Source organism: Phoca vitulina, unplaced genomic scaffold, assembly GCF_004348235.1.
Source record: "Phoca vitulina isolate PV1807 unplaced genomic scaffold, GSC_HSeal_1.0 scaffold126, whole genome shotgun sequence".
Lineage (NCBI taxonomy): Eukaryota > Metazoa > Chordata > Mammalia > Carnivora > Phocidae > Phoca > Phoca vitulina.
The window spans coordinates 1,575-29,004 of record NW_022589829.1 but is presented as its reverse complement, the minus strand read 5'-3'; the positions used below and the strand labels follow the sequence as shown (position 1 = coordinate 29,004).

The following is a 27,430-nucleotide window of genomic DNA, read 5'->3' as shown; positions in this document are numbered from 1 at the left end:
GTGAGCCACCCAGGTGCCCCTTTTTAAAATTTTTCTAGTGTGGTCCTTGTCAGAGTGTCGATCTCAACCTGATCGTAACTTCTGATGATGCAAGTCTCTTGCCTTCCTAACCTAGGTGGCTTCTGACGGCTAGTTACCAAAAGACAACACTATTTTACAATAGGAACTCCACACAGAAGTTATGATGGAAAGCCATTTTATTTTTCCCTAAATTTTAAAATAAAAGACTTGAATGGAAAACGTTTAGTACCGTCAAGTCACCCTGAATGCCAGCGATACCTTGATTTTCATACACACAGGAAGCCAGGTCAAAGTCCAGTCAGCGTACACATTTCTCCATGGCTCTTCGAACAGTCTGGCATGAACAAAATTTTCTGCCATTTTGCTTTAGCAAATAGCAACATAATTTAAAACTTTCATGTCTCCTATGTGACCCCGAAAATCCAATTGTTGTATTTATTAATACAGTTAGAAAAATAAAAGCCTTAAAAAATTCATGGTATGAGTTCACGGTGCTAATCACATCATCTCTTCAAAGGTAAGATCATTTTTAAAACTCCTACATAACAACCTTCTGGTTTAATTTGAAAGGCTTAAGACTTGAAATCTAGTAAGACTGTTAGGTCAATGTACACATCAATTATTTCATTTTTACTTGTCCTGGGAGAGTTAATTCCCATTGTCCACTGAATGAATGCCTTTCAAATATTAATAAATATATTACAGTATTTACAAGCATTCTTATCTACTCTGACACTGGTAGAAAGGTAAGCTGTGGGGAAGGAATGCTCTCCCAGCAGGGCAAGCTCGTGAAGTCTGGGACAAAAGGGGCAGGTGCTGGAGGATGCGCCAAGGGCTCTGCTCAGGTGTGCACGCGAGCTCTCAGACACATCTCCTTCTAACCAGCTAGCCGATTTGCTGTTGTTGGATCACGTGTAAATGCTGAATAGCCGGAAACCAGGAAAAAAAGAATACTGCGAAGGCATGTCATTTTAGTATTAAGAAGAGGAAGACAGGCCTAAATTCAGACTAAGGTTAACAAGGGTAAAACCATGCTCCATAAGCTGTTAGTGAATTACTCTCTGGGAATTACCTAATTTAGTTGAGGTGTTGGGTACATGTCATGGATATGGGAGAAATTGTAAGAAATTGTTTTGGCAATAAAAAGTGATGCTAATTCAATTTCTACACTTTCAACCGTGTCACGTGTCTTCCTCTCACACTGCGAACTGTCTCATGTAGACCTCCCACCCACTTGACAGACCTCGTTAATGCTGCTGAAGGATTCACATTCTAATGCTCTGGTAAGAGTGATCATAATGCCCTAATCAGCCTAGACAGCATCATAAACCTGAAGGAGTGAAGCCAAAGATTGAGATGGGCTAGGTATCTGCCTTGTGAATGTGAATGAAACTCTCATTTTAGGGGCTTAGTTTCTTATGTTTTAGTAATAGCAGTACTAGTCATTATTTAAAAAAGCCTACTATCGTGGGTCATGTCTATGTACCTACACAAATACCATTCCCTCTCCCGAGAGTCATTTCGAGGCCCAAACCTTGGGCCCTCAAAGGGTGTGTGGCTTCCACCAAACCATCTGGGGTATAGAGTCCAAATAGTCCCTTGGAAAATTTTATAAATGAGATTCACCCCATATAATGTTTAAATCTCTTACAGGAGAGTCTTTAAAATAATTTAAACATGTGCAAAATGAAGAAGGGTTCTCTGGTGGCTCATGTTTACATGCAAATACAGACGAACTGTTAACATGCATTATTTTAGTCAATTGGTAAAGTTTATTTCATAAGTATAAGTAATTTTAAGCCATTTACTAAATTGTAAATTTCAATCCATTAAAAACTACTACCAGAGCAGTTTTGAGGTATTACTGTGAATCTAATATAGAAATGTCACTATGCTTGGATGTGGGATGAAATGTGCCTGCCATGCCTCTTACTAAATGGTGCTGTTGCAGTGCGGACTCCAGATGTGTCCTATAGCTTTTAGGAAGCTCTGGTGCATGTGCATTAACCGATTTTCCAAACATCAATGGCAATTTGATGGGATGGCCATTTCTAAGCATAACTAAAATAACAAAGGACAGCCCCTAGCAGGGGACAAACAAGCTGAGAAATCTCAGGTGTGTATCTGCTACCCTCCGACCTCCCTCCACCAAAAACCCACCCTACTCACTCCAGTCGTTTGCAAGGAAAACTTGTGCAAAAAGCATCCAAAAAGTCGATCAGCAGGTTAATTTTCTTGTAATTTTAAAAGAACTAGACAATGTTTTTTCCCCTTAAAATTCATTTATAAAAATAAATAAATTTCAGTTTGAGACCTTAGGTACCAAATTGTGGCTTAATTTAGTTGTGATGGCTAAGACTATAAAGTTATGGAAAGTGTAGTTGAAAACGGATGAGCTCCAGCTCATTCCCCGAAGTGTGGCAATGGCCGGCACCCTACGCTGTCACAACCCTTCTCACAGTTAACCAAAATACACTCGACTTCTTGACAAACTTTTAGCCTTCTTTTGTCCTGAAACTCCCACAAAACTTTAATTCTTAGACCTCTGTTACAAAACCATAGGTAACCATAATACATTCAAGATAGGGAATGAAAACCTGTCACCCACGCAGGAGACACTGATCCGTGGCACCGGGGCAAACACAGCGGCTCAGAGGAAATGGTCCCCCACTGGGGTGTACAGCTTACCCAGATGTTCTGCACTAGAATGCAGGCATGAAGTCCCTGCGCAGAGCAACAATAATTTAAAATCAGTTTGATAGGAGCAAATCCTTCCAGGTTTTGTGCCGTGAGCGGATACACAGCCTGGCCCGGCGACCCCGGGGACCTGGTATGTGGCAGGGCCCAGCCACTATGTCCATTAGATAGGAACACTGTCGGGTGGAGATGCCAATATGACTTACTGCTTAGAACTGTGTGAACATCGACACCGTTGTGAGGCCGATTTCTCACGGGAGAAGCTTTTTGCCTTAGTCAGGAAATGATCTGAGGAACAGTAAGGAACTGAACTAAGGAGAAAGTCTCTGGCCTCCAACTCCACACACACACACACACACACACACACGAGCAAGTTTCAAACTATTGTTCTCTCTTGGTGCGGACGAGCAACTGGCTGACCTGTCACGTACCATCAATCGAGATGAACACAGCATTCAGTCTGTGGAACAACGTGATGCGGAAAAACCTGATCTAATGCAAATTCAAGCCTATTAACTAAGACCACGGCAAGGAGAGACAGCCCAGCTCAGTGTTCTCCCGCGCTAGTGCCGACTCGGAACACAAAGGAACTGAAAGGCACGGGCTCAGATTTCATTGATAGTCCTCTCTGAAGGGCAGTATTCCGAGGCGCCTGGGGAGGACATGTAGAAGGACTGTGTTTTCCTTTTTAATCGGGCTCTTTTGTTGGCCAACACCAGGCTGCGCCGGCTCGAACTGATGATTTCCGAAATAAACTTTTTGCAGTCTACACACACCTCCATAGTACTCCAGTCCTCCATCAGCTCTTTGGGAAACTGTAGTTCTTCATCGGATTTGTCCACAGACTTAGATTTGGAGGGGAACCTGGAACAAAACAAAACGTTTAGAATATTGTTACTTACAGTTCTACTGCAATACTAAGAAAATACATGCAGAAAAAGTAAATCTGTTGCCAAAACATTATGGAATGGGCGAGTCATCTCATGTTCTCCCAAAGGAAGAATTTCTAATTGGAAATAAAATTCAAAATATTTTTTTAAAAAAGGAAACATGTTTTAGTAAGAAATAGTAATATGGAAGAAAAAATGAAATAATAATACTGAAAACTCTTAGTGTCCCTTCCAGAATTTTTGGGAAAAAAAGCATATTTATTCACCCGAATACCATACATGATCTACAGTAGACTTTAACAACAAAAACAAATCAAAGTACATGTTGCTAATGTCCTATCGATAATTCAGAAGGGACTTCAAGTTCTTTCTCCAGTGACCCCGCGTCAGAGTTGGTGAACATGAGATAACTGTAGAGAGGAGGGCAGACTATAGTAAACTGAAGTCAATTGGTCTTAATCCTGGAAAGTTATCTTCAGACCAGCTTCCTCAGCATTTTTGCATTTATCAAATATATCTTCCCCTCTCCCGACAATTCTATTTGGGTGACTAATTATTTGGATTCCAGAGAGCTGGAGTTAACGAGATCAACATCGTAATAAATGTTTTGGGTAATTTTTTGAAATAACTAGGAATCATCTACTCATGGACTACTTTAGTGAAACCAAACAGGAACATAAGTTTAGAGTAGGTACAGAAAGGAACAACAACGTGCCCCACAGCCTTGAGCTCACAGGTGACAATCCACAGTCGGAGGTTATCATGGCACAGTGCCGGGCACAAGTCACCAGCGGGGTTCACGGCTTCCTTGGCTCACCGCCCACAGCCACGGTGCGCAGGAGTAGCACTGCAAGCCCCCAGCACTAGTGCTGGGCTCCCTCCCCGACCGGGGGAGGCTGGTGTGTAAAACTCCGACCTTTTCGGCCCTGTGAGTGTGTGAGCCAAGCTGGCCTGACCTCCTTCTGTCCTTCCTTAAGGACCAACGGTAACCTTACTCTGCGTTAAATGCAGAGGGACTGATATTCAGGCAACTTTTTTTTAACTGCCATAAAGCTTTTGGCATAAAGCTTTATTTCTGCCATATTTACAATAGGAAGATAAGCCAAAGTGATGGCAGACCATTGGAAACCTAGAACTAAACAGATATGCTTTCAAAACTAAAGAAGAAAGATTAGACTGTTACGTGCAAGTTTTCAACTCCACTGAAAACAAGGTCAGCTTTAAAAACGACACAGATGTAGTGAAAAGAAGGGCCATATGCACCCAAATGTTCACAGCAGCAATGTCTGCAATAGCCAAACTGTGGAAAGAGCCGAGATGCCCTTCAACAGATGAATGGATAAAGAAGATGTGGTCCATATGTACAATGGAATAGTACTCAGCCATCAGAAAGGATGAATACCCAACTTTTACATCAACATGGATGGGACTGGAGGAGATTATGCTAAGTGAAATAAGTCAAGCAGAGAAAGTCAATTATCATATGATTTCACTTATTTGTGGAACATAAGGAATAGCATGGAGGACATTAGGAGAAGGAAGGGAAAAATGAAGGGGGGGGGAATCGGAGGGAGAGATGAACCATGACAGACTATGGACTCTGAGAAACAAACAGGGTTTTAGAGGGGAGTGGGGAGGAGGGATTGGTTAGCCTGGTGATGGGCATTAAGAAGGGCACATACAGCATGGAGCACTGGGTGTTATACGAAAACAATGGATCGTGGATCACCACATCAAAAACTAATGATTTTTTAAAAAAATTAAATAAATGGGGAAATAGTGTTTAGGCATTGGAAGATTAGATATTGTTAAGATGTCAGTTCTTCCCCAGACTGATACTTATATTCAATACGTTGCTAATCAAAATCCCAGAAGAAATTTTTGTAGAATAGACAAGCTGATTCTAAAACATAAGGAATAGCATGGAGGACATTAGGAGAAGGAAGGGAAAAATGGAGGGGGGCGGAATCGGAGGGGGAGATGAACCATGAGAGACTATGGACTCCGAGAAACAAACTGAGGGTTCTAGAGGGGAGGGGGGGAGGGGGATGGGTTAGCCCGGTGATGAGTATTAAGGAGGGCACATTCTGCATGGAGCACTGGGTGTTATACGCAAACAATGAATCATGGAACACTACATCAAAAACTAATGATGTACTGTATGGTGACTAACATAATAAAATTAAATTAAATTTAAAAAAAGACTTTTAAAGGACACACAAAAGTAATTATTTCTAAAGTAGAAAAAAAATGATGACATTCAAGTATGCTTCAAGCAGCTAGCCATGTTCCCTTGTCAAGTTACCTTTAGGAAGTTTTGGAGACTTGTGTGCAAGTCAAAACTATATTAAAACCAACCACCCAGCCACCCCAAACCACGCTGAGCCCAAACCCTACCCCATCAGCAGTCCTCAAACGGAACATTCTTCTTTTACAGAGGATGCTCTGAGGTCCCAGGCCCCTTGCTCACCTGGCAATGCTCCGGAGTGGCCGATGGTGGCCAGTGGCAGGCTTTTCTGGCCTCATGCAACTTTCCCCTCTTTGCAAGGCAGAAGGTCCCAATGAAAAGATGGGAAGAGTGGAGTATGGTTTGGAGGGCAGCCGCATCTATTATCCCAAATAAAACCGAGAATGAGCAGTACTGTTAAAGAGGCAGACTACTGAAAATTAACACAAATTATAATTTCACCAAGCTCAGCTTACCTTTTTGCAACACTGTGAACACACCGGCCTGTATACAAAATCAGAGAGGTTACTCAGCATGATACCATGGATGGACTGCAGAGTCAGAGAAGCCAATGGCTGCGTGGTTATGAATTTCTATAATAAACTGCAAAAACTCTCTGGTTTTTCTACCAGAATGTAACAAATGGATATGACTGTGGATCACCAAGAAGACAATCTGTAAACCTTAATTCTTACACTGTTTCCTGTCAAAGGATCAACTTATATCTGTCTGGGCTTCTCTTACTTGTCTATCCAGGGATCACATGACAATCACATCTACTTTTTTTCTGTTCCAAGTGGACATATGATTATTAGAGTGATCTTAGTTATGTAAAAGAAATACATGCAGAGAAGCATTTTCCAGGTTTTATTCCAAGTAACTGTTTGCTCTATTCTTTTGAAGAAATCAGTATTATTAACTCCCAAGCACTGCACAATCTGATAATGGGTTGGGTAATCTCTAATATTGTTCCTGTGTAGGAAAATGATTCAAGTACGAATGCGATCAGTGTTTCTTTGACTATGGTCATCAATTATAAAAAACCTTACCTCTTACAGAACTGACAGGTATAAGACCAGGTGAAGAAGGAAAATCTCCTGGTTCGGCAACAAAAGCAGAGCTAAAAAAAAAAAAAAAATTTAAAGGGAGAAAAAAGCACCGCCAGCAGTTAATTTCCTAATTTACACGTCTAAATACACTTTACATTTATATAATGGGGAAGGTTAGCAGACAGAAGGAAAAAGGGAATTCAGAAACCCTGTTTTCAAGTTTGGCTCTGTGATAATTATAATTTGACTCTGTATTTACTTATAATTCCACTTTTAAAAGGTAGTAATATTCCATAGCTCTCAGAGGCTCACCATCATGGAATCAATCTGAAGAAGGTTCTAAGACAGTTTCTTTCTCAGATATAGTTTCTTTACAAGCCTTTAAAATGCAGACATGGTTTTATGAAGGTATGCCATTATTTACTATGGTTGTTTTAAATCTTCCAGTTTTTGATTTCTCAGGGAGAAACAAAAATACTTTTTTTTTTTTGTAAACAAGGCAGAACAGGAACTGTGTATTAGAGAATAAACCTCTTACCTCCTAAAATCCCCTACAAGTCCTATACCATCTGGCTGCCAGCAGACCACTCCCTCAGGAGACCAGATCATTCTTCTAACCCTGCTTATCAACCAACTTGAAATAGCTCTACCTTTCCTTTTTTCAGGGCGGTGTAGACATCTTTATACTGTTGGTATTTTTCCAGCTCTGCCTTCACCAGGACCTGACGAATATGCATCACTTCCTCCACAGTGAGAGCTAGGCATTCCACTGGATAGCAGAATTCCTCCTGAAATTCAAAATTCCACATGAATAAGAAACTCCCACCCCCCTTTTCTGGCACTGCACAATTTCCCTTCAGATCAGACACCTGGTTAGTAGCTTCAGAGAAGAAAAGAGGTTTCCCAATGAACACTGGAACAGAGCTGGCTCACTCTGGGGACCACAAAATTTCTAATCACACCAAGACAACGGATGGCAGAAAACTTCTGGGGACCATGTCAAACATCATAGCCTATTGAAATTTCCAGGAAAAGGAAAGGTACTCACATTTGGGTACATATTTTGCCTCAAGTTTCTATTCCATTAAGCAGAGCTATGTATCTATGCACTGAAATCTTGAAGAAAATTTTCTTGTTCTAAACCAAATTGACGTGAGTTTGCTCTTACGATTATGCCAAGACCTTACTTCCTGTTGTGTTTTATACTATATGCTAATAGATAAACTGCAAATCAACATTGGTACAATTTAGAAAACTGGTCTGTGGTACCCAGAATAGCCAAGAGAATGTGGTTAGTAATTTATACTGAGAAGCTTTATTTAGTGGTAAGTTACATCAGCACATCGTGGAAAACGCTAATGGCACAAGTGGAACTGGAACACGGAACCACCGGGACAACCTCCACAGGCTGCCCCCAGTTCTCTGGGCTTCTGTTATTACTTTTCAATAACTGCAGAATACACAGTCAGCACTGGAAAGACGTGGAGAAAATCTTAAGAATTTCACAATAAATATTTATGTTGGCTGTCTTATGCTAATGGTTTCCCTAAAAACAGCCGAGGAAGATGTTGATGTAACTGATCCCACTGAATAAAAGAGCCTCACCCCCATCTGCTCCCCATCCGGCTCTGTGCTTGATTGGTGGATCTAAGAGAAAGACAGAATGGTCTTATGCATTCTCACCCTGCCAGGCTTCACAGGGGCCATTGTGGTGTAGGGACACTGAAACTTAATGTTCTCAGTGCAAACACATTATAATTCACTCCCACACACACACAATAGCATTGCTCACAGGCATTCTGGAATCAAACAAGCCAAATGGGAACGCACATGACTATGAATGCAGTCAGTTTATGGAGTTTTAACATTCAGTTCTGTCTTTCAATCAGAAAAACAAAAACAAATCTAGGTTGCAAACTTGATAAACATTAGCATTTACTAAGAAAAGTAGTTTGAAGAACTGCTTCTTACTAACAATCAGTACAGAATCATTGCTGTTCAGGCAGACTGAAAGAAGGTTAAATTTGCTTAAAAATGTTTTGGAAAAAATCCTGCAACTGAATTTTTAAGAGGAAGAGCTTAGTATCTGGAGGGTGGGAAGGTAGTCTGTTCAGGAAGATTATATCATTTGCTCTAAGATGTCTAAAATACTTTTTTAAAAAATCACCATCACATAATTTTCTCTTTCAATGGGAAAAGCTTTCAAAGATAACAGGATTAAATTGGCTTGTCCAGTATCTACTCTGTTTTGCTCCACCCTGAGAAAATAGCCTAGTGTCAAGTGGGAATAATGCACCGCCTGTGTGAAGGTTAGGCCACTAAAATTGTGCATGAGGTAAGCTTTGTTGGCTGCACACGTCTGAATGATGGCTTTTCTCAGCTTTTAACATATTTCATAAGCAGCTTTCCTATGGTCTTTTTTATTCATTAGTGATGAGTGTGACTGTGGTGCATTTTCTGCCAGCTAACTATGTGACAAAACTGCTGAGCGGGAACAATCTAATGTATGAATCTAGCAACTAACCAGATACTCACCACCTGGGATTTGGTGCTGTGCAGGTGGGAAGAAGGCAAATGGTGCCAGTTTAATGAACTTTACAACTAGGACTGGTAAACATTTCCGGTAGATGGGAATCCTTTTTATTTGCAGGGATATCCTAGCACACACAATAGACCTGACAGGCTCTACACTTCCCTCTTCTCAGTCTTAAGTCACAATGGACTTAGTCAAGCATACTTTCAACTTACTGCTTTGAACCATATGCAAATCCAGTACTTTGTAGGACATAGTAAGAAACTGTATTTGTGTGTGTTCTTGTTCTTTTTTAAACTTTCAAGCAGATTACTGTTGAATAAAATAATTTCCATCAGGTCAAATGCTAATGTTTTAATTCTGGTGCTTTCCCAAGGACAACAAAACTTTAATGCAACATGAAAGAAAATAATAAATAGTTACTAGGAATTAGTTTTTATTTTTTTTTTCAATTGAGAAAAAAATACTAATTCAACATCCCCAAAGCCAAATTAAGCCTTAGCCTCAACAGATCTTGCTGAGATACTAATGCTCCAAAATGTGAGGAGCACTCAGGGCTTTAACAGTGAGTGAGAGCTTTACACTGGGCTTGGTCACTCCTCCCCACGCCCTGAACTCGGTCATAGCCAGACATGGACTCTAAAATCCCCTTGCTTCCCTGTGCTTCAATCTCACTCCTAAACTTAGGAAAGGGAAGCTAAATCTGAAGGAGTTTTAATAAAGATTCCAATATGCTAAAGGAGCAGATGAGCCTTTAGAACTTACTCTGTAAGTATGTCACTAAAATTCCTGAGTTTTTGTTCAATATTCTGGTTACATTTACCATTCAGAAGGGTCAGAGTAAGGGAGCACAGAAATTATAGAGCATAATGTAGACTCCAGTTTCTGAACCACAGAGAGAATGGGAATATGCATATTCTATATAGTATTTTTAATGAGCAAAAACTTTGTAAGTAGCAGATATTTGAAAATTATCCAAAACCACCATTTTTTTCTTGAGTTTTTAATAAACCCAAGGCAAATTTAAATTAAAATAGCACCTGTTAAGTTTAATTACTCTTCTCTTTTTTCGAGTTCAACTTTAAAACTCAAAGTGAACTCTTTGCCTACAGTAATAGTATAGCCTTAGTATACAGAGATCTCTGTTTGGGGAGGATTGATAATAAAAATGAACATGCCAGCAGATCTTCGGTAATAGCAGTAACAGTGACAGGAGTTAAAATGCCATCCCTGCACCTGACCACGTACTACCCAAAGGGCCAGATCTAAAATGGCAAAAAGAATAGAGATCTATCCTCTGTTTCATGACATAAGAAGAGAAAGGAATTTGATGGATTTCATTTACATTCAGAGTCTCTTCTCCAAACCAAGATGGGTAATAAAGAGTAGCAAAGAAGCCAGCTGCTGGTTCATTTGCCCAGGGTAGGTTTAGTAAATGAAGGACCTAGGAGAGCCAGGAGCCTGTATGAGGCGGGACAGCAGAGCAGTGGCAAACGCTAGTTTCGTCGGCAGCGCGCGCTACTCTGGGGGCCGGGGAAGCTTTTGGCATAGTTCGAGACCTTCTGATTTCACTGGGATTTGGCAGGTATTATCCTTTCTTTAAAAAATATATTCTGTATGAAAATCTAAAAAGTAATGAAAGGCATAAAATTTAAAATATTTAAAATAACCACATCAATAAAAGGAAAACTTAAAATCTCTACAGAGAAGTGGGCTGTCATAAAAACCACGTTAACACCGACCCATACAACACAGCTTTATGAAAGATGCTGGGGAACAGAGAGATTCTGAGCCTAGGGTTGCACAGCCCCTTGGAGCTCACGGTGGGGTGTGCGGGGAAACGGGGAATGACGTGGTTCCATGGGTGGGGGGGTCCCCGTGGCTATGTGGCCTGGCAGCAGGCTGCTCTGTCAGCTGGGGGAGGGCGCAAATGCTGTTGCGATGGCGGGAAGGCCCGGGGAGGAGAGCGCCCCACAGGCTCTCGGGGAGTGCTCCCTGCACATGGAGAGGAGACGGCATTCCTTCCGCTGTACAACCGGGTCACTCACAGGTCCCTCTAATCTGATGCTGCATTTTGAGTTTGTTGTCCTTTCAAGGTCATTTTCCTTTCAGCTGAGCTCATGGTGTCCTCTATGCATCCTACAAAAGACTGGAATCAATGACCAGAAGCAAAGTGCCCATCTAAGCTGTTAATTGTCCAGAGTGCAGTAGTGGCGGTATCACTGTCAAAGAGATAGAGAGAGTGAAATAATTCCCAGAACCAGCAGAAAGAGGCCAACCTTTGAGGATTTCCACCTGCTGGTAAAAGCTCTCTCACATAGATAATACATAGCCCCTGCTACCCCAAACATGGCTGCTTCAAAAGGATGAGAGCTGAGCAGAGAAGCTGTTTGTATGGTAGAAAAAAGTGGTCGGAAAGGCGTCCTTGGCCAAACACTGGTTATCCTAGGAACCTGAACAATAGATAAGGGAAAAAGAAAATGGCAGGGGGAAAAGAAAAGGAGAAAATAATGCTGAACATGAGTGACCTACAAATAGTGGTTACAGAGCATGAAAGAAAACCAAAACAAAAACACCACTGAGGATGTTAACGGTAGATTCCACATGTGTGTGTCCACACCACGTCTGCTCCCATAGGCGTAAATCAGTAATCACACCAGGAAATCATTCCCAGAGACTCTCGGAGTTCACACAGCAGGTGCTCCTAACTTGGCTGTCCTGGGAACGGCCGCCCCCCGGCCTGTGAAAGCAGGGTGTGGGGGCGCGCACCAAGCAGCACTTGCCCCCCCCCCCGGCCCCTGGGGAAGGTGCTGGAAGACAAGTCGCCTTTCACTTAGATGGGCAATCATCCTCAATCATTTGACCAAATGATGAAAAAAATTACGTTTTAAACATCCTAAGGAAAGGGAGGGAGATACAGTAAAAATAAAAACGAGTACCTAAGAAGACCTTTCTGCCATTTTCAGTGGAGGGGTTCTAAATACACAATGATTCCTTGTTTTCTTAAATATAGTTAAAGTTTTAAATTGTCATACTTTAAAAAATGATACTTACCAAGCTAGAGGGCACTACCGCAAGATGAGTGTGACCTTATGGATTTCCCAAACCAAGCTATTAGCAAGAAGGGTCACTACTCTGACCTGAATGTTACTTTGTGTCAGCTGGCACGCTGGGCCCTTCGAGGGAGCTGTGGTTCCGCGTGGAACCTGGACGCCATCCAGTGCTGAACAGAAGTGCTTTTCCACTGCCTTTCACTGAGACTCTTCTCTGTGACTGCAGATTGGTTTTTTTTTTAACTTTAATTTTTATTGTTATATTAATCACCATACATTACATCATTAGTTTTAGATATAGTGTTCCATGATTCATTGTTTGTGCATAACACCCAGTGCTCCATGCAGAACGTGCCCTCCTCAATACCCAGCACCAGGCTAACCCATCCTCCCCCCCCCCTCCCCTCTAGAACCCTCAGTTTGTTTTTCAGAGTCCATTATCTCTCATGGTTCGTCCCCCCCTCCGATTTCCCCCCCTTCATTCTTCCCCTCCTGCTATCTTCTTCTTTTTTTTTTTTTCTTAACATATATTGCATTATTTGTTTCAGAGGTACAGATCTGAGATTCAACAGTCTTGCACAATTCACAGCGCTTACCAGAGCACATACCCTCCCCAGTGTCTATCACCCAGTCACCCCATTCCTCCCACCCCACCCCCCACTCCAGCAACCCTCAGTTTGTTTCCTGAGATTAAGAATTCCTCATATCAGTGAGGTCATATGATACATGTCTTTCTCTGTTTGACTTATTTCGCTCAGCATAATACCCTTCAGTTCCATCCACGTCGTTGCAAATGGCAAGATCTCATTCCTTTTGATGGCCTGCAGATTGGTTTTATCTCGCTCTTCTTCTCCACAAAAAATAACTCACAGCCTGACCTAGCACACATGGAGTTCCCCTTTGTCAGGAATACACTTCTGGGCCCTCGATGTCAGCTGATGGTCTTTCTTCTATTACTTCTGTGGTATTTTTTCTCTTCTATTCAAAACTTGTCTCAGTAGCTAAAATTTCTTTTAATTGATCTGAGAGTTCCTCTACATCGATAATTTTAAAATTTAACACTAACAATGGTATCCTGTGATCACAAGGCCCGGTGCACAGCTGAATGATAAATTGGCTTCGAAGAGAAAAGTTGGGTGAAGAGAAGAATCTCCTGATTATCGGACTTGTGATCTCTCACAGACTTTTAAGCTGTGACAATAACTATATTTTGCTAAAGCAAAAAGTTGTTCACATTAACAAAAGTCTTTGGATTCTGAAGTTTGAACCTGTCTGGTTAGAGTTCTGTTTTTCTACTGGTAAACCACTGGTGAGGCTATATTTAATCAATGTTTCAGTGATTATCTAGGAGTTAGAGGAATTCTATCAGGAATTGACATACATACAATCACTAGTTCTTTAATTGAACTGTTTGGGAACAGATGACTGATTAAATTTCAACACTATAAAGCTCTGTTCAAACTTGGTATCTTTACAATAACTACACTATCTTCCTCTGCTTTGAGGGAGGGACATCTCTTATCGCTTCATTTGAACCCTTGATGATTCAAGATAGCCTAAAAATATGGCTGAAAATATGGAGTAAGCATATTCCAGTGCTTTTTATTCATGAACACCTGAGAAAACATTAGATATTAGGTTGCTGGTAGAATTACTGATTGAAGTCTTCGTCTTGCCTGAAAATATTTGTGAAGTCTAGTGGGACTACAGAAGAATCTTTGCAGACCTCCTTTGGTTAGAGGGTCTGTTATTCTTCCTGGCAGGGACCTACTGTCCTGGGAATCAAAGCCACTAGACGAACCTGAAGTCTTGGGAAAACAGCAGAACTGTCATCCAGTGCAAACAGCAGCTTTGGCTCCAAGATCATAAAACATACTTGAAAACAATGTACAATGGTTTCTAATGGATCAAAATTCTCCCCTCATACCTCTGCCTCAATAAAATAGTGTACTGTAGTCAGACTCTGCTAACTTTTTGATGAGTTTCAACAATTTTTAAGCAGACTAATTCCCTTTAAAAAGAAGAAAGCATTTCTTTAATAATAATACATATTTTCAACCACTGATAAGTCTTCTGAAAAAAAAAGTACTTTAAAATGAACAAAGAATGGTCAAATCAAATTTCATTTAGGTTACTGTTAGAGTGGGTTTTCTTTAGATATTAAAAGGAAATAAAGCTGTTTAAAGTTCATTTTAACGTTTGGAAGTTTTTTTTCTCCTAATCATCGTCTCAAGAAAGCTAATGATAACAGGCCTCTAACTGATCCTTAAGTTACTACGAAGCCTTCCAGTTACTTACAAGAGATCGGGAGCTCTGCTTGGATGGTGGCAGAAACTGTCTTACATTAGTGGGTGTTTCCTTCTCAATGGAATGTCGTCTCTGGGGTGGCTGCCGTCTCTCTGGCTGGGGTGTTGATGATATGGGCAAGAATTTTGGAGGCTCTAAAGAAATGAAAAGAACCAAACTGAAATGAACTTTCTTTACAAAATAAAAATCTTAGATTTTGAATTTCTAACAGAAAACCCTTTGTCACTTGTGACAAACACTGCATTCAAAGATGAAATGTTTATTTCATTAGAGGATTAAGATTGGAGGTCCTTTTGGGGATACTGTGAGGATTGTTATAGAAAAATCTCTGCAAGATAAACTTTTCTACAGAAATAGGAAAAAAGAAAAAATATTTCGTATTTTTAATGTTCATTCAAATTTATACATAAAAACACAATTATAGTCTCAGCTTTGTACATACAAATGCCCTCATGTTACATGCCATAGAATTTTGCAATTAAAGAGTCTCAGGGATGTAAAATATGTAAAAATATGTGTTCTGTGTGTCCAAAAAGACTCCCATGTCATGCCAAAATTTTCTTTTCCTTTTTTTAAATTTTATTTTATTATGTTATGTTAGTCACCATACATTACATCATTAGTTTTTGATGTAGTGTTCCATGATTCATTGTTTGCGTATAACACCCAGTGCTCCATGCAATATGTGCCCTCCTTAATACCCATCACCCAGCTAACCCAACACCCCACCCCCCTCCCCTCTAGAACCCTCAGTTTGTTTCTCGGAGTCCACAGTCTCTCATGGTTCATCTCCCCCTCCGATTTCCCCCCCTTCATTTTTTCCTTCCTACTATCTTTTTTTTTTTTTTTAACATATAATGTATTATTTGTTTCAGAGGTACAGGTCTGTGATTCATCAGTCTTACACAATTCACAGTGCTCACCATAACACATACCCTCCCCAATGTCCATCACCCAGCCACCCCATCCCTCCCACCCCCCTCCACTCCAGCAACCCTCAGTTTGTTTCCTGAGATTAAGAGTCTCTTATGGTTTGTCTCCCTCTCCGGTTTCATCTTGTTTCATTTTTCCCTCCCTTCCCCTATGGTCCTCTGTCTTGTTTCTCAACTTCTTTATATCAGTGAGATCATATGATACTTCTCTTTCTCTGATTGACTTATTTCGCTTAGCATAATACCCTCTAGTTCCATCCATGTCGTTGCAAATGGCAACATTTCATTTTTTTTTTGATGCATGCCAAAATTTTCAAATGTATAGTCCTTTTATATTCTTTTTAAAAGATGAAATATAAAAACTCTTCATTTTTGAGGTTTATCAAGACATTTTGTCCTTAGGTTTAAATCAAGCTTTATTTATATTTCGAAAAGTAAATTCCAGTTTTGATGTTAACACTGTAACCCTGCTATCTTCTGCCTAGTAATATTTTGGGACAGGGTTTAAAAGGAGAATGTTTTAGGGTTTGAATGGTTCTGGATTCACATTGTGCAAATGTAAGGAGAACATTAGAAATAAATAATGTTGCTAACCGAGTTTTTTTTAGTACTTCCTCTTACTCTCTCTGCAAAGTAAGCCTGCTGCAGTGTTATGGGTGAAGAAAGTGAAAGTCAACACAAAGTTAAAGTGATCCATCTATTTGGACTATCCCACCAAGAGAAATTGCTAAATAAAAACAACATAATTTCCACAATCAAGAAAGATACAGAAATCCATTATGTGATTTAATTGTATCTCTATAATATTTAATTGGCCTGGCCAAATACCAATTATAGGTAAAAACCAAGATCAGCTCCTATTGTTCTTGATATAATCTGATTAAGTAAATCAAAATACTAAAGAATTTTAATCACTAAAAATTCCATGTGTATAAGAAATCAAATCAATGTTCTAAAAATATCTTAATATATAAGTGTTTTTTCTTCTGGAAAGTTTTTTTTTCCATTGCAGTAAAACATACATAAAATATATTTAGTGTATTTGTTTTTTAAGATTTTATTTATTTATTTGACAGAGAGAGATTGAGAGAGAGCACAAGCAGGGGGAGAAGCAGGCTCCCCGCTGAGCAGGGAGCCTGACATGGGGCTCGATCCCAGGACCCCGGGATCATGACCTGAGCCAAAGGCAGACGCTTTAACCGACTGAGCCACCCAGGCACACCTGTCTTTATTTTTTTAAGATTTATTTATTTATTTGAGTGAGCAAGCACATGAGCGGGGGGAGGCGCAGAGGGAGAGAATCTTCAAGCAGATTCCCCACTGAGTGTGGAGCCCCACACGGGGCTCAACCCCACAACCCCATGAGATCTTGACCTGAGCCGAAACCAAGAGCCTGACACTTACAACTGAGCCATGCAGGTGCCCCTAGTGTCTTTATTTTTAAACTGTACAGTTCAGTGGTATTAAATATTTACATCATTGTGCAACCATTACCATCTTCCATCCCCATAACTCTTCATCTTATAAAACTGAAATTCTGTAACCATTACAATAATTTCCCATTCTCCCCTACCTACAGCCCTGGGCAACTACCATTCTATTTTCCTTCTTTATGATTTTGACTACTCAAGAATCCCATATAAATGGAATCATATAGTATTTGCCTTTTTCCCTTAGCAAAATGTCCTAAAGTTTCGTCAGTGTTGTAGCCAACTGCAGAATTTCCCATTTTTAAGGCTGAGTAATATTCAATTGTATGGATAGCCCACATTTTGCTTAGCTGTTCATGCACTGATGGACACTTGGGTTGCTTCCATTTTAGCTATTGTGAATACTGCTGCTATGAACATGGATGTATATCTCTTTGAAACTCTGATTTCAATTCTTTTTTTTTTTTTTTTAAAGATTTTATTTATTTTTATTTGAGAGAGAGAGAATGAGAGAGAGCGAGTACATGAGAGGGGGGAGGGTCAGAGGGAGAAGCAGACTCCCTGCCGAGCAGGGAGCCCGATGCGGGACTCGATCCAGGGACTCCAGGATCATGACCTGAGCCGAAGGCAGTCGCTTAACCAACTGAGCCACCCAGGCGCCCCTCAATTCTTTTTTTTTTCTCCTTTCAATTCTTTTGCTTATATAATCAGAAGTAGAATTGGTTAAGCATCTGCCTTCGGTGCAGGTCATGATCCCAGAGTCCTGGGATGAAGCCCCGTGTCTGGCTCCCTGCTCAGCGGGGAGTCTGCTTCTCCCTCTCCCTCTGCCCCTCCCCACCACTCATGCTCTCAAATAAATAAATAAAATCTTAAAAAAAGAGAATGGATTGTCTTCTATTTTTGCAAAAATGTCATTGGCATTTTGATAGGGATTGCACTGAATCTGTAGATCACTTTGGGCAGTGTAAACATTTTAACAATATTAAGTCTTCCAATCCATGAACACAGGATGTATTTCCCTTTATTTAAGTCTTCTTTAATTTCATCAATGTTTTGTACTTTTTAGTGAGCAAGTTTTTCACTTTCTTGGTTAAGTTAATTCCTAAGTATTTTATTCTTTTTGATACTATTATAAGTGGAATTGCTTTTGTAATTTCCTTTTCAGATGATTTATTGTTTATGTATAGAAATGTAACTGATTTTTGTGTGATTTTATATTTTGCTACTTTACTGAATTCATTTATTCTAACAGGTTTTTTTTGTGTGTGGAATCTTTTAGGGTTTCCTTACATATAAGATCATATCATCTGTAAAGAGATAATTTTACCTTTTTTTTTCCTACTCTGGCTGCCCTTTCTTTCTTTATCTTGCCAAATTGCTCTCACTAGCATTTTCAGTACTATGTTGAACAGAAGTGATGAAAGCAGGCATCCTTGCCTTGTTCCTGTTTCTTAGAGGAAATCCTTTCAGTCTTTCACCACTGAGTATGATGTTTGAGGTGGGTTTTTCTTTCTTTCTTTTTTTTTTTTTTATCTTTAAAGATTTTATTTATTTGATAGAGATACAGCGAGAGAGGGAACACAAGCAGGGCGAGTGGGAGAGGGAGAAGCAGGCTTCCCGCGAAGCGGGGAACCTGATGCGGGACTCGATCCCAGGACTCCAGGATCATGACCTGAGCCGAAGACAGACGCTTAACGACTGAGCCACCCAGGCGCCTCTGAGGTGGGTTTTTCATATATGGCTTTTACTATGTTGAGGTAGTTTCCTTCTATTGTGAAGTTCCTCCTAGTTTGAAGTTTTTATCATGAAAGGGTGTTCAATTTTGTCAAATGCTTTTTCAGCATCAATTGAAATAATCCTGTGGTGGTTTTTCTTCACTCTGTTAATGTGGCATATTACACTAATCAATTTTTATATGTTGGACCATCCTTGCAGTCAGGAATAAATCCCACTTGGTCAGGGTATATAATCCTTTTAATATACTGCTGAATTCTGTTTGCTAGTATTTTGTTAAAGATCTTTTAAAAAATCAGTATTTGTAAAGGGTATTGGTTTGTAGATTTCTGTCCTTGTAGTGTCTTTGTTTGGCTTTAGTATCAGGGTAATGCTGGTCTCATAAAATGGGTTAGGAAGTATTCCCTCCTCTTCAATTTTTTGGAAATGTTTGAGAAGGATTGATAGTTTTTTTTAAATGTTTGGAAGAATTCACCAGTGAGGCATCAGAATCAGGCCTTTTCTTTATAGGGAGGGTTTATGCTTACTAATTCAATATCTTTACTAGTTATTGGTCTAGTCAGATTTTTTTCTTTCTTTCTGATTTAGTCTTGCTAGGCTTGGCATTTCTAGGAATTTGTCCATTTTATCAAGGCTATCCAATTTGATGTTAATTGTTCATGATATTCTCTCATAACTCTTTATTTCTGTAGAATCAGCAGTAATGATCACCCCTTCATTTATGATTTTAGTAATTCAAGTCTTCTTTTTTCTTAGTCTATCTAGCTAAGGGTTTGTCAATTATGTTGATATTTTTGAAGAACCAATTTTCGGTTTCATTGATTTTTCTCCATTGTTTCTCTAGTCTCTATATTTTGTTTATCTCTGCTTTAATCTTTATTATTTCCTTTCTTCTGCTAGCTTTGTGTTTAGTTTGTTCTTCTTTTTCTAGTTCCTTAAGTTGTAAAGTTAGGTTGTTGGTTGGTTCGTTCATTCATTCCTTCCTTTCTTAAAACAGGAACATTTATTGTGCGACTAATCACTGAACTTTCTTGTTTTTAATGTAAGTGTTTACAGCAATAAATTTCACCTTAGCACTGTTTCCACTGTGTCCCATAGTTTTGGTATATTGTATTGTATTTTCATTTTCATTCATTTCTAAATATTTTCTAATCTCTCTGGCGATTTCTTCTTTGATCCATTGATTTTTTAAAAGTGTGCTATTTCATTTCCACAGTTTTGTGAATTTTTCAGTTTTCCTTTTGTTACTAATTTCTAACTTCATCCCACTGTGGCCAGAGAGGATACTTTGTATAATACCTATCCTTTAAAATCTATTGAGACTTAACTTATAGTTTAACATATGGTCTATCCTTGAAAATGTCCCATGTGCTCTGGAGAAGAATGTATATTCTGTTGTTAGGGGGAGTGTTCTGTATGTGTCTGTCAGATCTAGTTGGTTTATCGTGTTGTCCAGGTCCTCTATTTCTTCCTTATCCTCTGTCTGGTTTTTCTATCCATTATTGTGAGAGGGGTACTGAAGTCTCCAACTATTATTGTAGAACTGTCTATTTCTCCTTCATTTATGTCAGTTTTTGCTTTATATATTTTGATGGTCTGTCATTAGGTGCATAAATGTTAATAACTGTCTGTCTTCTTACTGCATTGAACCTTTTATTAATATAGTGTCCTCTGTCTCTTGTAACTTTTTTTTGATTTAAAGTCTATTTTGTCTGATGTCAGTATAGTTTCCCCAGCTTTCTTTTGGTTACTATCTGCATGGAATATCTTTTCCATCCTTTCACTTTCAATCTGTTTGTGTTTTTGAGTCTCAAGGGAGTCTCTTCTAGCCAGCATATAGTTGGATCATGTGTTTTTATCCAATCTGCCAATCTCCAGCTTTTGATTAGAGAGTTTAATTCATTTACATTTAAAGTAATTACTGATCAGGAGGGACTTTTGTCACTGTGCTATTTGTTTTCAATATGCCTTACAGCTTTTGTCCCTCTTTTCCTTCATTCTTGTCTTTCATGTTAAATTGACTTTTTTTAATAATGAAATGTTTAAATTCCTTTCCCATTTTCCTTTTGTGTATATTCTGTAGCTATTTTCTTGTTGGTTACCATGGAGACTACATTTAACATCCTAAAATTATAACACTCTGATTTGGATTTATAGCAGCTTAAATTCAGTAACACACAAAAACTCTGCCTCCGTCCCTTTTGGCTATTGGTGTCACAAAATTACATTTTTATACACTGTCTTCCCCAAAATATAGACTAATAATTCTTTTAAATGCATTAGTCTCTCAAATTATGTAGTAAACAAAAAGTACAGTTACAAACATTGTTGCAATATTATTAGCTTTTATAATTGCCCATGTATTTTACTGAGATCTTTATTTCTTCTATGGCTTTGAATTATTGTCTAGTGTCCTTTCATTTCCCCCTGTAGGACTTCTGAGCATTTTTTACTGGGAAGGTCTAGTGGTTATGAACTCCCTCAGCTTTTGTTTATCTGGGAATGTCTTAATTCCTCCCTCACTTTGAACAAAAATAGTTTTGCTGGATATAAGATTGTTGGTTGACTTTTTTTTTTTTAAAGCACTTTGAATATACAGATTTCTCCCACTATCTGAAAGTAGAGCATTCCCGTGAAACCTTTTATAAGCTGAAATGGCATAAACCAAAAAAGCAATTGAAGCATTTTGTAAAAGTGAAAATCCTCTTTGGATTTCTCTCAGTTAGCTAAAACAGATACTAATGTTGGTCTTTCATAAAAAGTGAAGTGGTGTAAAGCAAACTTTCAGATAGTGGGGTGGAAAGCTGTATTGGCCCATCTTCTGGCCACCAAATTTCTGATGAGAAATATATTGAAAATCTTATTGAGGATCTCTTGTATGTAGTGACTCATTTCTCTTTTGTTGCTCTGTCTTTTGCTTTTCAAAGTTTGATTACAATATGTCTTGGTGTGGGTCTCTTTCATTTTAGTTGAGCTGCTTAAATGTTTACATTCATGTCCCTCCTCAAATTTGGGGAGTCTCAGCCATTATTTCTGCAATTATTCTTTCTGCCCCTTTCTCCTCTCCTCTCCTTCAGGGACTCCCACAATGCATATGTTGGTACACTTGATGGTGTCCCACAGGTCTCTCAGTCTGTTTGCTTTTCTTCAGTCTTTTTTCTTTCTGTTCTTCAGACTTGATGCTTTCCATTGTCCTATCTCCAAGTGTGCAGATTCTTTCTTCTGCCTGTTCAAATCTGCCTTTGAATCTTCTAGTGAATTTTTCATTTACATTATTGGAATTTTCGGCTCCAGAATTTTTTGTTTGCTGTTTCATTTTAGGTTTTCTAGCTCTTTATTGATCTTTCCATTTTGTTCACACATTGGATTCTTGACTTCCTCCACATCTTCTTTTAGTTCTTTGAGCATTTTAAAGCAGTTTTTAAAAAGTCTTTGTTTGGCATATCCCCCTCTTTTTCTGGGACAGTTTCTGTTGATTTATTTCTTTACTCTGAATGGGCCATACCTTCCTGTTTCTTTGTATGTATGCCTTGTGATTTTTTGTTGTTGTTTTGTTGCTGTTGTTGTTGTTGTTGAATATTGGACATTTGAATCTAATAATGTGGTAATTCAGATTCTGCCCCTTTCCCAGGGTCTGCTGTTTTTCGTTATGGTTTTTGTTTATTGTTTTCTTGATTGCTGTAGGCTGTCTCTGTGCTGAGGATCAGCCTGAGATATAAACTTAAGATCTTCTCAGGTCTTTTATGAGCCATTCCCTGGGCATGCATTGTCACTTTATAATTTTCTCCGTATATGTAGTTTCTGAATATCCTAGTCTTTAATGTCTGGCTCCCAGAAGCCAGACATTAAAAAAGCTAAGAATGAAGGAGGTGGGTAAGGAGGCTAGCCCTTTAGATGCCCTGAAAGTCACTTTAGCATGCACGGAGCTTGCAACAAAGCAACAATAATCACTGCCTCTTTACCTACACCTTTGGAATCAGATGCAGCAATCGAGGACAGATTCCCAGTATTTGGAGGACAGGGTTCTTTTTGCCCACCCTAGCTCTTGTAAGCTATGGGCCAGCTGCTTCAGGAACAGTACACTGTGGCTGGGGGGTGGGCCACGAGTAGCTACTTTTGTGCTAAGAACGAAATTAACCACAATGTTTCATCTAATCTTCCCCTGGAAGTTGCAAGCCTTCAACAGACTCAGAGTTCCAAACAACTTACATAGACAGATTCTGCCAGTACAACTGTTGTCTAGGTGGGAGACAGATTCCTGGTGCTTCCTACTCCACCATCTTCCCAGAATCCTCTCCCTTAATGTGTAATTTTTAAATCTTTTATAATGATCTTACACACAAAAAAGATTATTAAAAACATGTAGAGGGCGCCTGGGTGGCTCAGTTGGTTAAGCGACTGCCTTCGGCTCAGGTCATGATCCTGGAGTCCCTGGATCGAGTCCCGCATCGGGCTCCCTGCTCGGCAGGGAGCCTGCTTCTCCCTCTGACCCTCCCCCATCTCATGTGCTCTCTCTGTCTCAAATAAATAAATAAAATCTTTAAAAAAAAAAAAAAAAACATGTAGAAACGTGGTGCCTAGGTGGCTCATTTGGTTGGGTATCCAACTCTTGATTTCAGCTCAGGTTGTGATCTTGGGGTCGTGGGATCAAGCCTCACATCAGGCTCCACGCTTGGTGTGGAGTCTGCTTGAGATTCCTTCCCTCCGCCCCTCCCCCGACTTGCACTCTCTCTCAAATAAATAAATATTTTTTTAAAAAGCATTTAGAGGGGCGCCTGGGTGGCTCAGTCGTTAAGCGTCTGCCTTCGGCTCAGGTCACGATCCCAGGGTCCTGGGATCGAGCCCCGCATTGGGCTCCCTGCTTGGCGGGAAGCCTGCTTCTCCCTCTCTCACTCCCCCTGCTTGTGTTCCCTCTCTCACTGTGTCTCTCTCTACCAAATAAATAAAATCTTTAAAAAAAAAAAAAAAAAAAAGCATTTAAAAATCACTCAACTTCAGATTGTGTTCAGAACCTATGAAGAGTTATAAAGGCGTTTTTACTATCCATACACGTATGTGGGTATGGATATGTGTATACGTGTGGGGGTGGGAATGATAACAAGTGTGATTATTTAGGGCTCCCAGCTTAAATTCAGACAAGGAGGTAAATTACACAGAGACAGTTGACTTATTCCCTACAACTATTATCTGTAAACCCAAAGGTGACTGATCTGCTATAAGTTAAGAACCTGAGAGGCCCAGTTATCAGTTCAGCCCTACCTTACCATGTCACTTTAGGAATATAACCATATTTATGCTCCTGACTAGGGAAAATTCCAGGGTTAGCTCTTTCCACCCTAAATGATCACAAAGCACTTTGGGATTCCCTATTCTAGGTCCAGTGTGTTTTTGAAGGAACCCAATGCTAGCTCTTTGTACCACAAATACTCACTCTTCCTAGTGGACGCAGCCTCTACTAAGGGATCTTCAAGGAAGGAGGGAGACACACTGCTGCTGCTGGTTGACTTGTGTAGAGTTTCCTCCTGAGAAAGGTGTGGGCAGAGAAATAAGCACTAAGACATTAGTGCTCTCATGCTAATAACATTTTACTATTAGAGATTTATTTTAATGTGAGGCACCACATTATGTCAAAGGTTCAAGGCAAATAGAAGATAAGCTAGAAGATACCTAAATTAGACAAGCCTGGGTTTGTGTCCTGGCTTTGTCCCTCATTAGAGTGATGTGACACAGCAAGTTTCTCACCTCAGTACCATCATTTCGTATTTAATACCATCTTTACACTGTATTATTGGATCAGATGAGATAATGCACTCAAAATGCTTAACACATTACCAGGCACACAGTGAATGGTGGTTAATATCATTATTAGGGAAATATTTAACACATTTGTAGATAATGCACTCAAAATGCTTAACACATTACCAGGCACACAGTGAATGGTGGTTAATATTATTAGGAAAATATTTAACACATTTGTAAAAGTAATAGATTGTAACTGCATGAAGGTAGATGCTATGTGTCTCATTCATTGTTGTTAGTAACAAACCCACTGTTAGTAAAAGTGATTAATAAATATTAATATTTGTTGAATAAATGGATGAAAATAAACATTTCACAAAATGTCATATGAATCTAGGAAAATGTCTACATTATGCAAAATAAAATTTAAATTCCTATTACCAATGAGACGAGATCTTCTTAATTTGTTTCAGATTATACCAAGAAGTACAATATTTATTCACGAAAAATTTATTATCTACTATGTGATTGAGGATATACATGAACCACAAGACAATGTATTTCCGTAATATCTATAGAAAATTGCTAAATATTTTAAATGTGGAAGAAAGAAAATTAGGTTAAAATATTCACCTATGACTATGTGAGACATGTGTTAAGCATTTTGAGTGCATTATCTCCCTGACCTACGGAGTTAAGGTGACTTTAAGAACTAATTTAGCCATTCACAATAAATGGCCTCACCTAAAACCTACTGCTAAAAGCACTGGTTTCACATAAGCTACAATACAAAGGATCTGGTCAAAGAACAGGAGACGAAAAAAGGCTGTGTAAACCACACAGTTCAAACAAAGAAGGTCTGAAGAGTGACCTCCTCACTCTTGGTACATACCATGAAGAATAAATCAAGCAATGTAACCAAAGCCTCAACCTGAACATGTTGTAGTGGGTACACAAATCTCCAGAAAAGCTAGCAAGCAACTAGAATGACCTCCTTCTGCCTATGAAAGGTCAAAAGGAAATAAAAGCCAAGAGTATCTCTTAGGAAAAGAAAAAGGAGACATACACAGTAGTCCCAAATAAGTATGAGGTGGGTGCCACCTTGATTTAAACAGCAGAAACCCCCCCCCACCCCCCCGCCTCACATACCTCAGCCAACCTTCCCCAGAAACATTTTCAAAGCCCGATTCTGAGCATGTCCACATATTCCACACCACTCCTCTCTGCTGTTCTGACTTGCTCCCACTCTGAACAACTAGGAGCCCATCCTGGGGCAGCTGGGTGAGTGCAAGTCCGTCAGTAAGAGACAGAGAGGTGGTGAGAGCACTGGCACGGCGGCAAGGCCTTTTGGGATTTGCTCCCAGAAGCTGCTGGTGATCCTCTGCCCCTGCATGCCCACCACAGGCAGATGCACCCAATTTCTCACTGCTTGAAAACTAATCTTCATTAGGCTTAGTTCCTGGCCCAGAGGAATCACAAAGACACTCAGAAGGTGCCAGGGGACTTGAAGGTCAGATCTCCTCAGAGAGAGGATGTAGGTGTAGACTCCTGCTTGGCTTGTCCTGTCATGTCTATTCCCTCGACCAAACACTTTCTGCCTGGCTGGGGGATCATGGTGGTCTGTGATCTCTGAAGCTACTGCCAGAAACCTGCTTGTTTGTATTGTCTGATCCAGTTACCTGTCTCTGACACTGACTAAACTAGGCCTTTTCTAGTTCTACATCCTGACCAGTGACTCCTAACCAGGTCCTGGTTGGAACAAGGTCACTTCCAGAACCCCTGCTGCTCCTTCACTGCTGCCTTGCCCCAAGGGTGGTACTGAAGGCTGCCAGAATCGTCTCAGAAACCGGTCTGGGTGATTAAGGAATAATTCCTTAATTCTAACTTGGATGAATGTGGAGCGGATGGAGCCAGCAACCACGACAGCAAACAAGCCAGGAGGCTGGCTGTGTGCGCGTATTGTCTGTCTGGCAGGGCCTGAGGCAAGAGGGAGGCAAGGATGTAATTTCATTTTACACAGTGGAGATACACAATACTGATGCTGTAGACAAAGGGCTTGAGAGAGATTTGGGAAGCACCAGCACCCTGATTGTTTCTGAAAAACAGGGAGGATGTGAGATCTTCCTCCAAAGGGCAGCAGGGGAAAGATGAAATCTGAAGAACCCTAGCAGAGTTTTCTTTTGCAGACCTGTCTACTGGTATTACTATTACAGAAAGAACAAGCTTCACTATGGGTAGGGGTGTGTGTGTGTGTGAGAGAGACAGAAGAATCCATGGAAAAATATTTTTTATTTTTCCTTCCCCAAAACAAAGGGAAGCATTCTGAAGATAATATGTTTGCATTTTTTTTTTACTTATTTTAATACCACTATAATCTAAGACCATACAAATATTTCAAAACTTATTCTATAAACTATGGCCACTGTACTGGTCTTTCCCAAAAAAACAGTAAGTAATCCACTGTTTCATTTCCTGCTACACAAATTAATTTCAATCCCAACTTTATTGACTGAAAGGTGGGAAGAGATTAGACAACAATTGAGGCAACGTGGTTAGTAAGCTAGATCAGAGAGGCTCGCATTCTGAACGTGGAGTCCAGATGTGTGGAAGGGCCGTCGCGGGGCTCACCTCGGAGTCGGAGCTGTCCAGCTCAGCCAGAGTTGGAGCTTTGAGGAGCTTCTTCCGCTGCACAGGCACCTGCTGTGCAGCACTCAGTCCGTTCTCTTCCGTTTGTGATGTTAAACCTCCGTTCACCAGCGATGATTCCACAATGTTCTTTGGAGATTCAGGGGTAGTTACATCTGGTAAAAGAAAGGCA

The 27,430-nt window shown here is 39.9% G+C and overlaps 1 protein-coding gene across 1 annotated transcript; it reads right to left on the bottom strand.

Moving 5' to 3' along the window:
• LOC116628737 (protein spire homolog 1) lies at positions 1-27,430 on the bottom strand. Its single transcript, XM_032399049.1, has 9 exons — positions 27,241-27,430; positions 24,305-24,395; positions 14,769-14,911; positions 8,490-8,531; positions 7,535-7,672; positions 6,885-6,955; positions 6,312-6,339; positions 6,079-6,215; positions 1-3,582 (listed from the first exon to the last, which is right to left on the bottom strand). The coding sequence occupies exons 4-9, from the start codon at positions 8,493-8,495 to the stop codon at positions 3,324-3,326; spliced, it is 639 nt and encodes a 212-aa protein (XP_032254940.1). The 5' UTR covers positions 8,496-8,531; positions 14,769-14,911; positions 24,305-24,395; positions 27,241-27,430; the 3' UTR covers positions 1-3,323.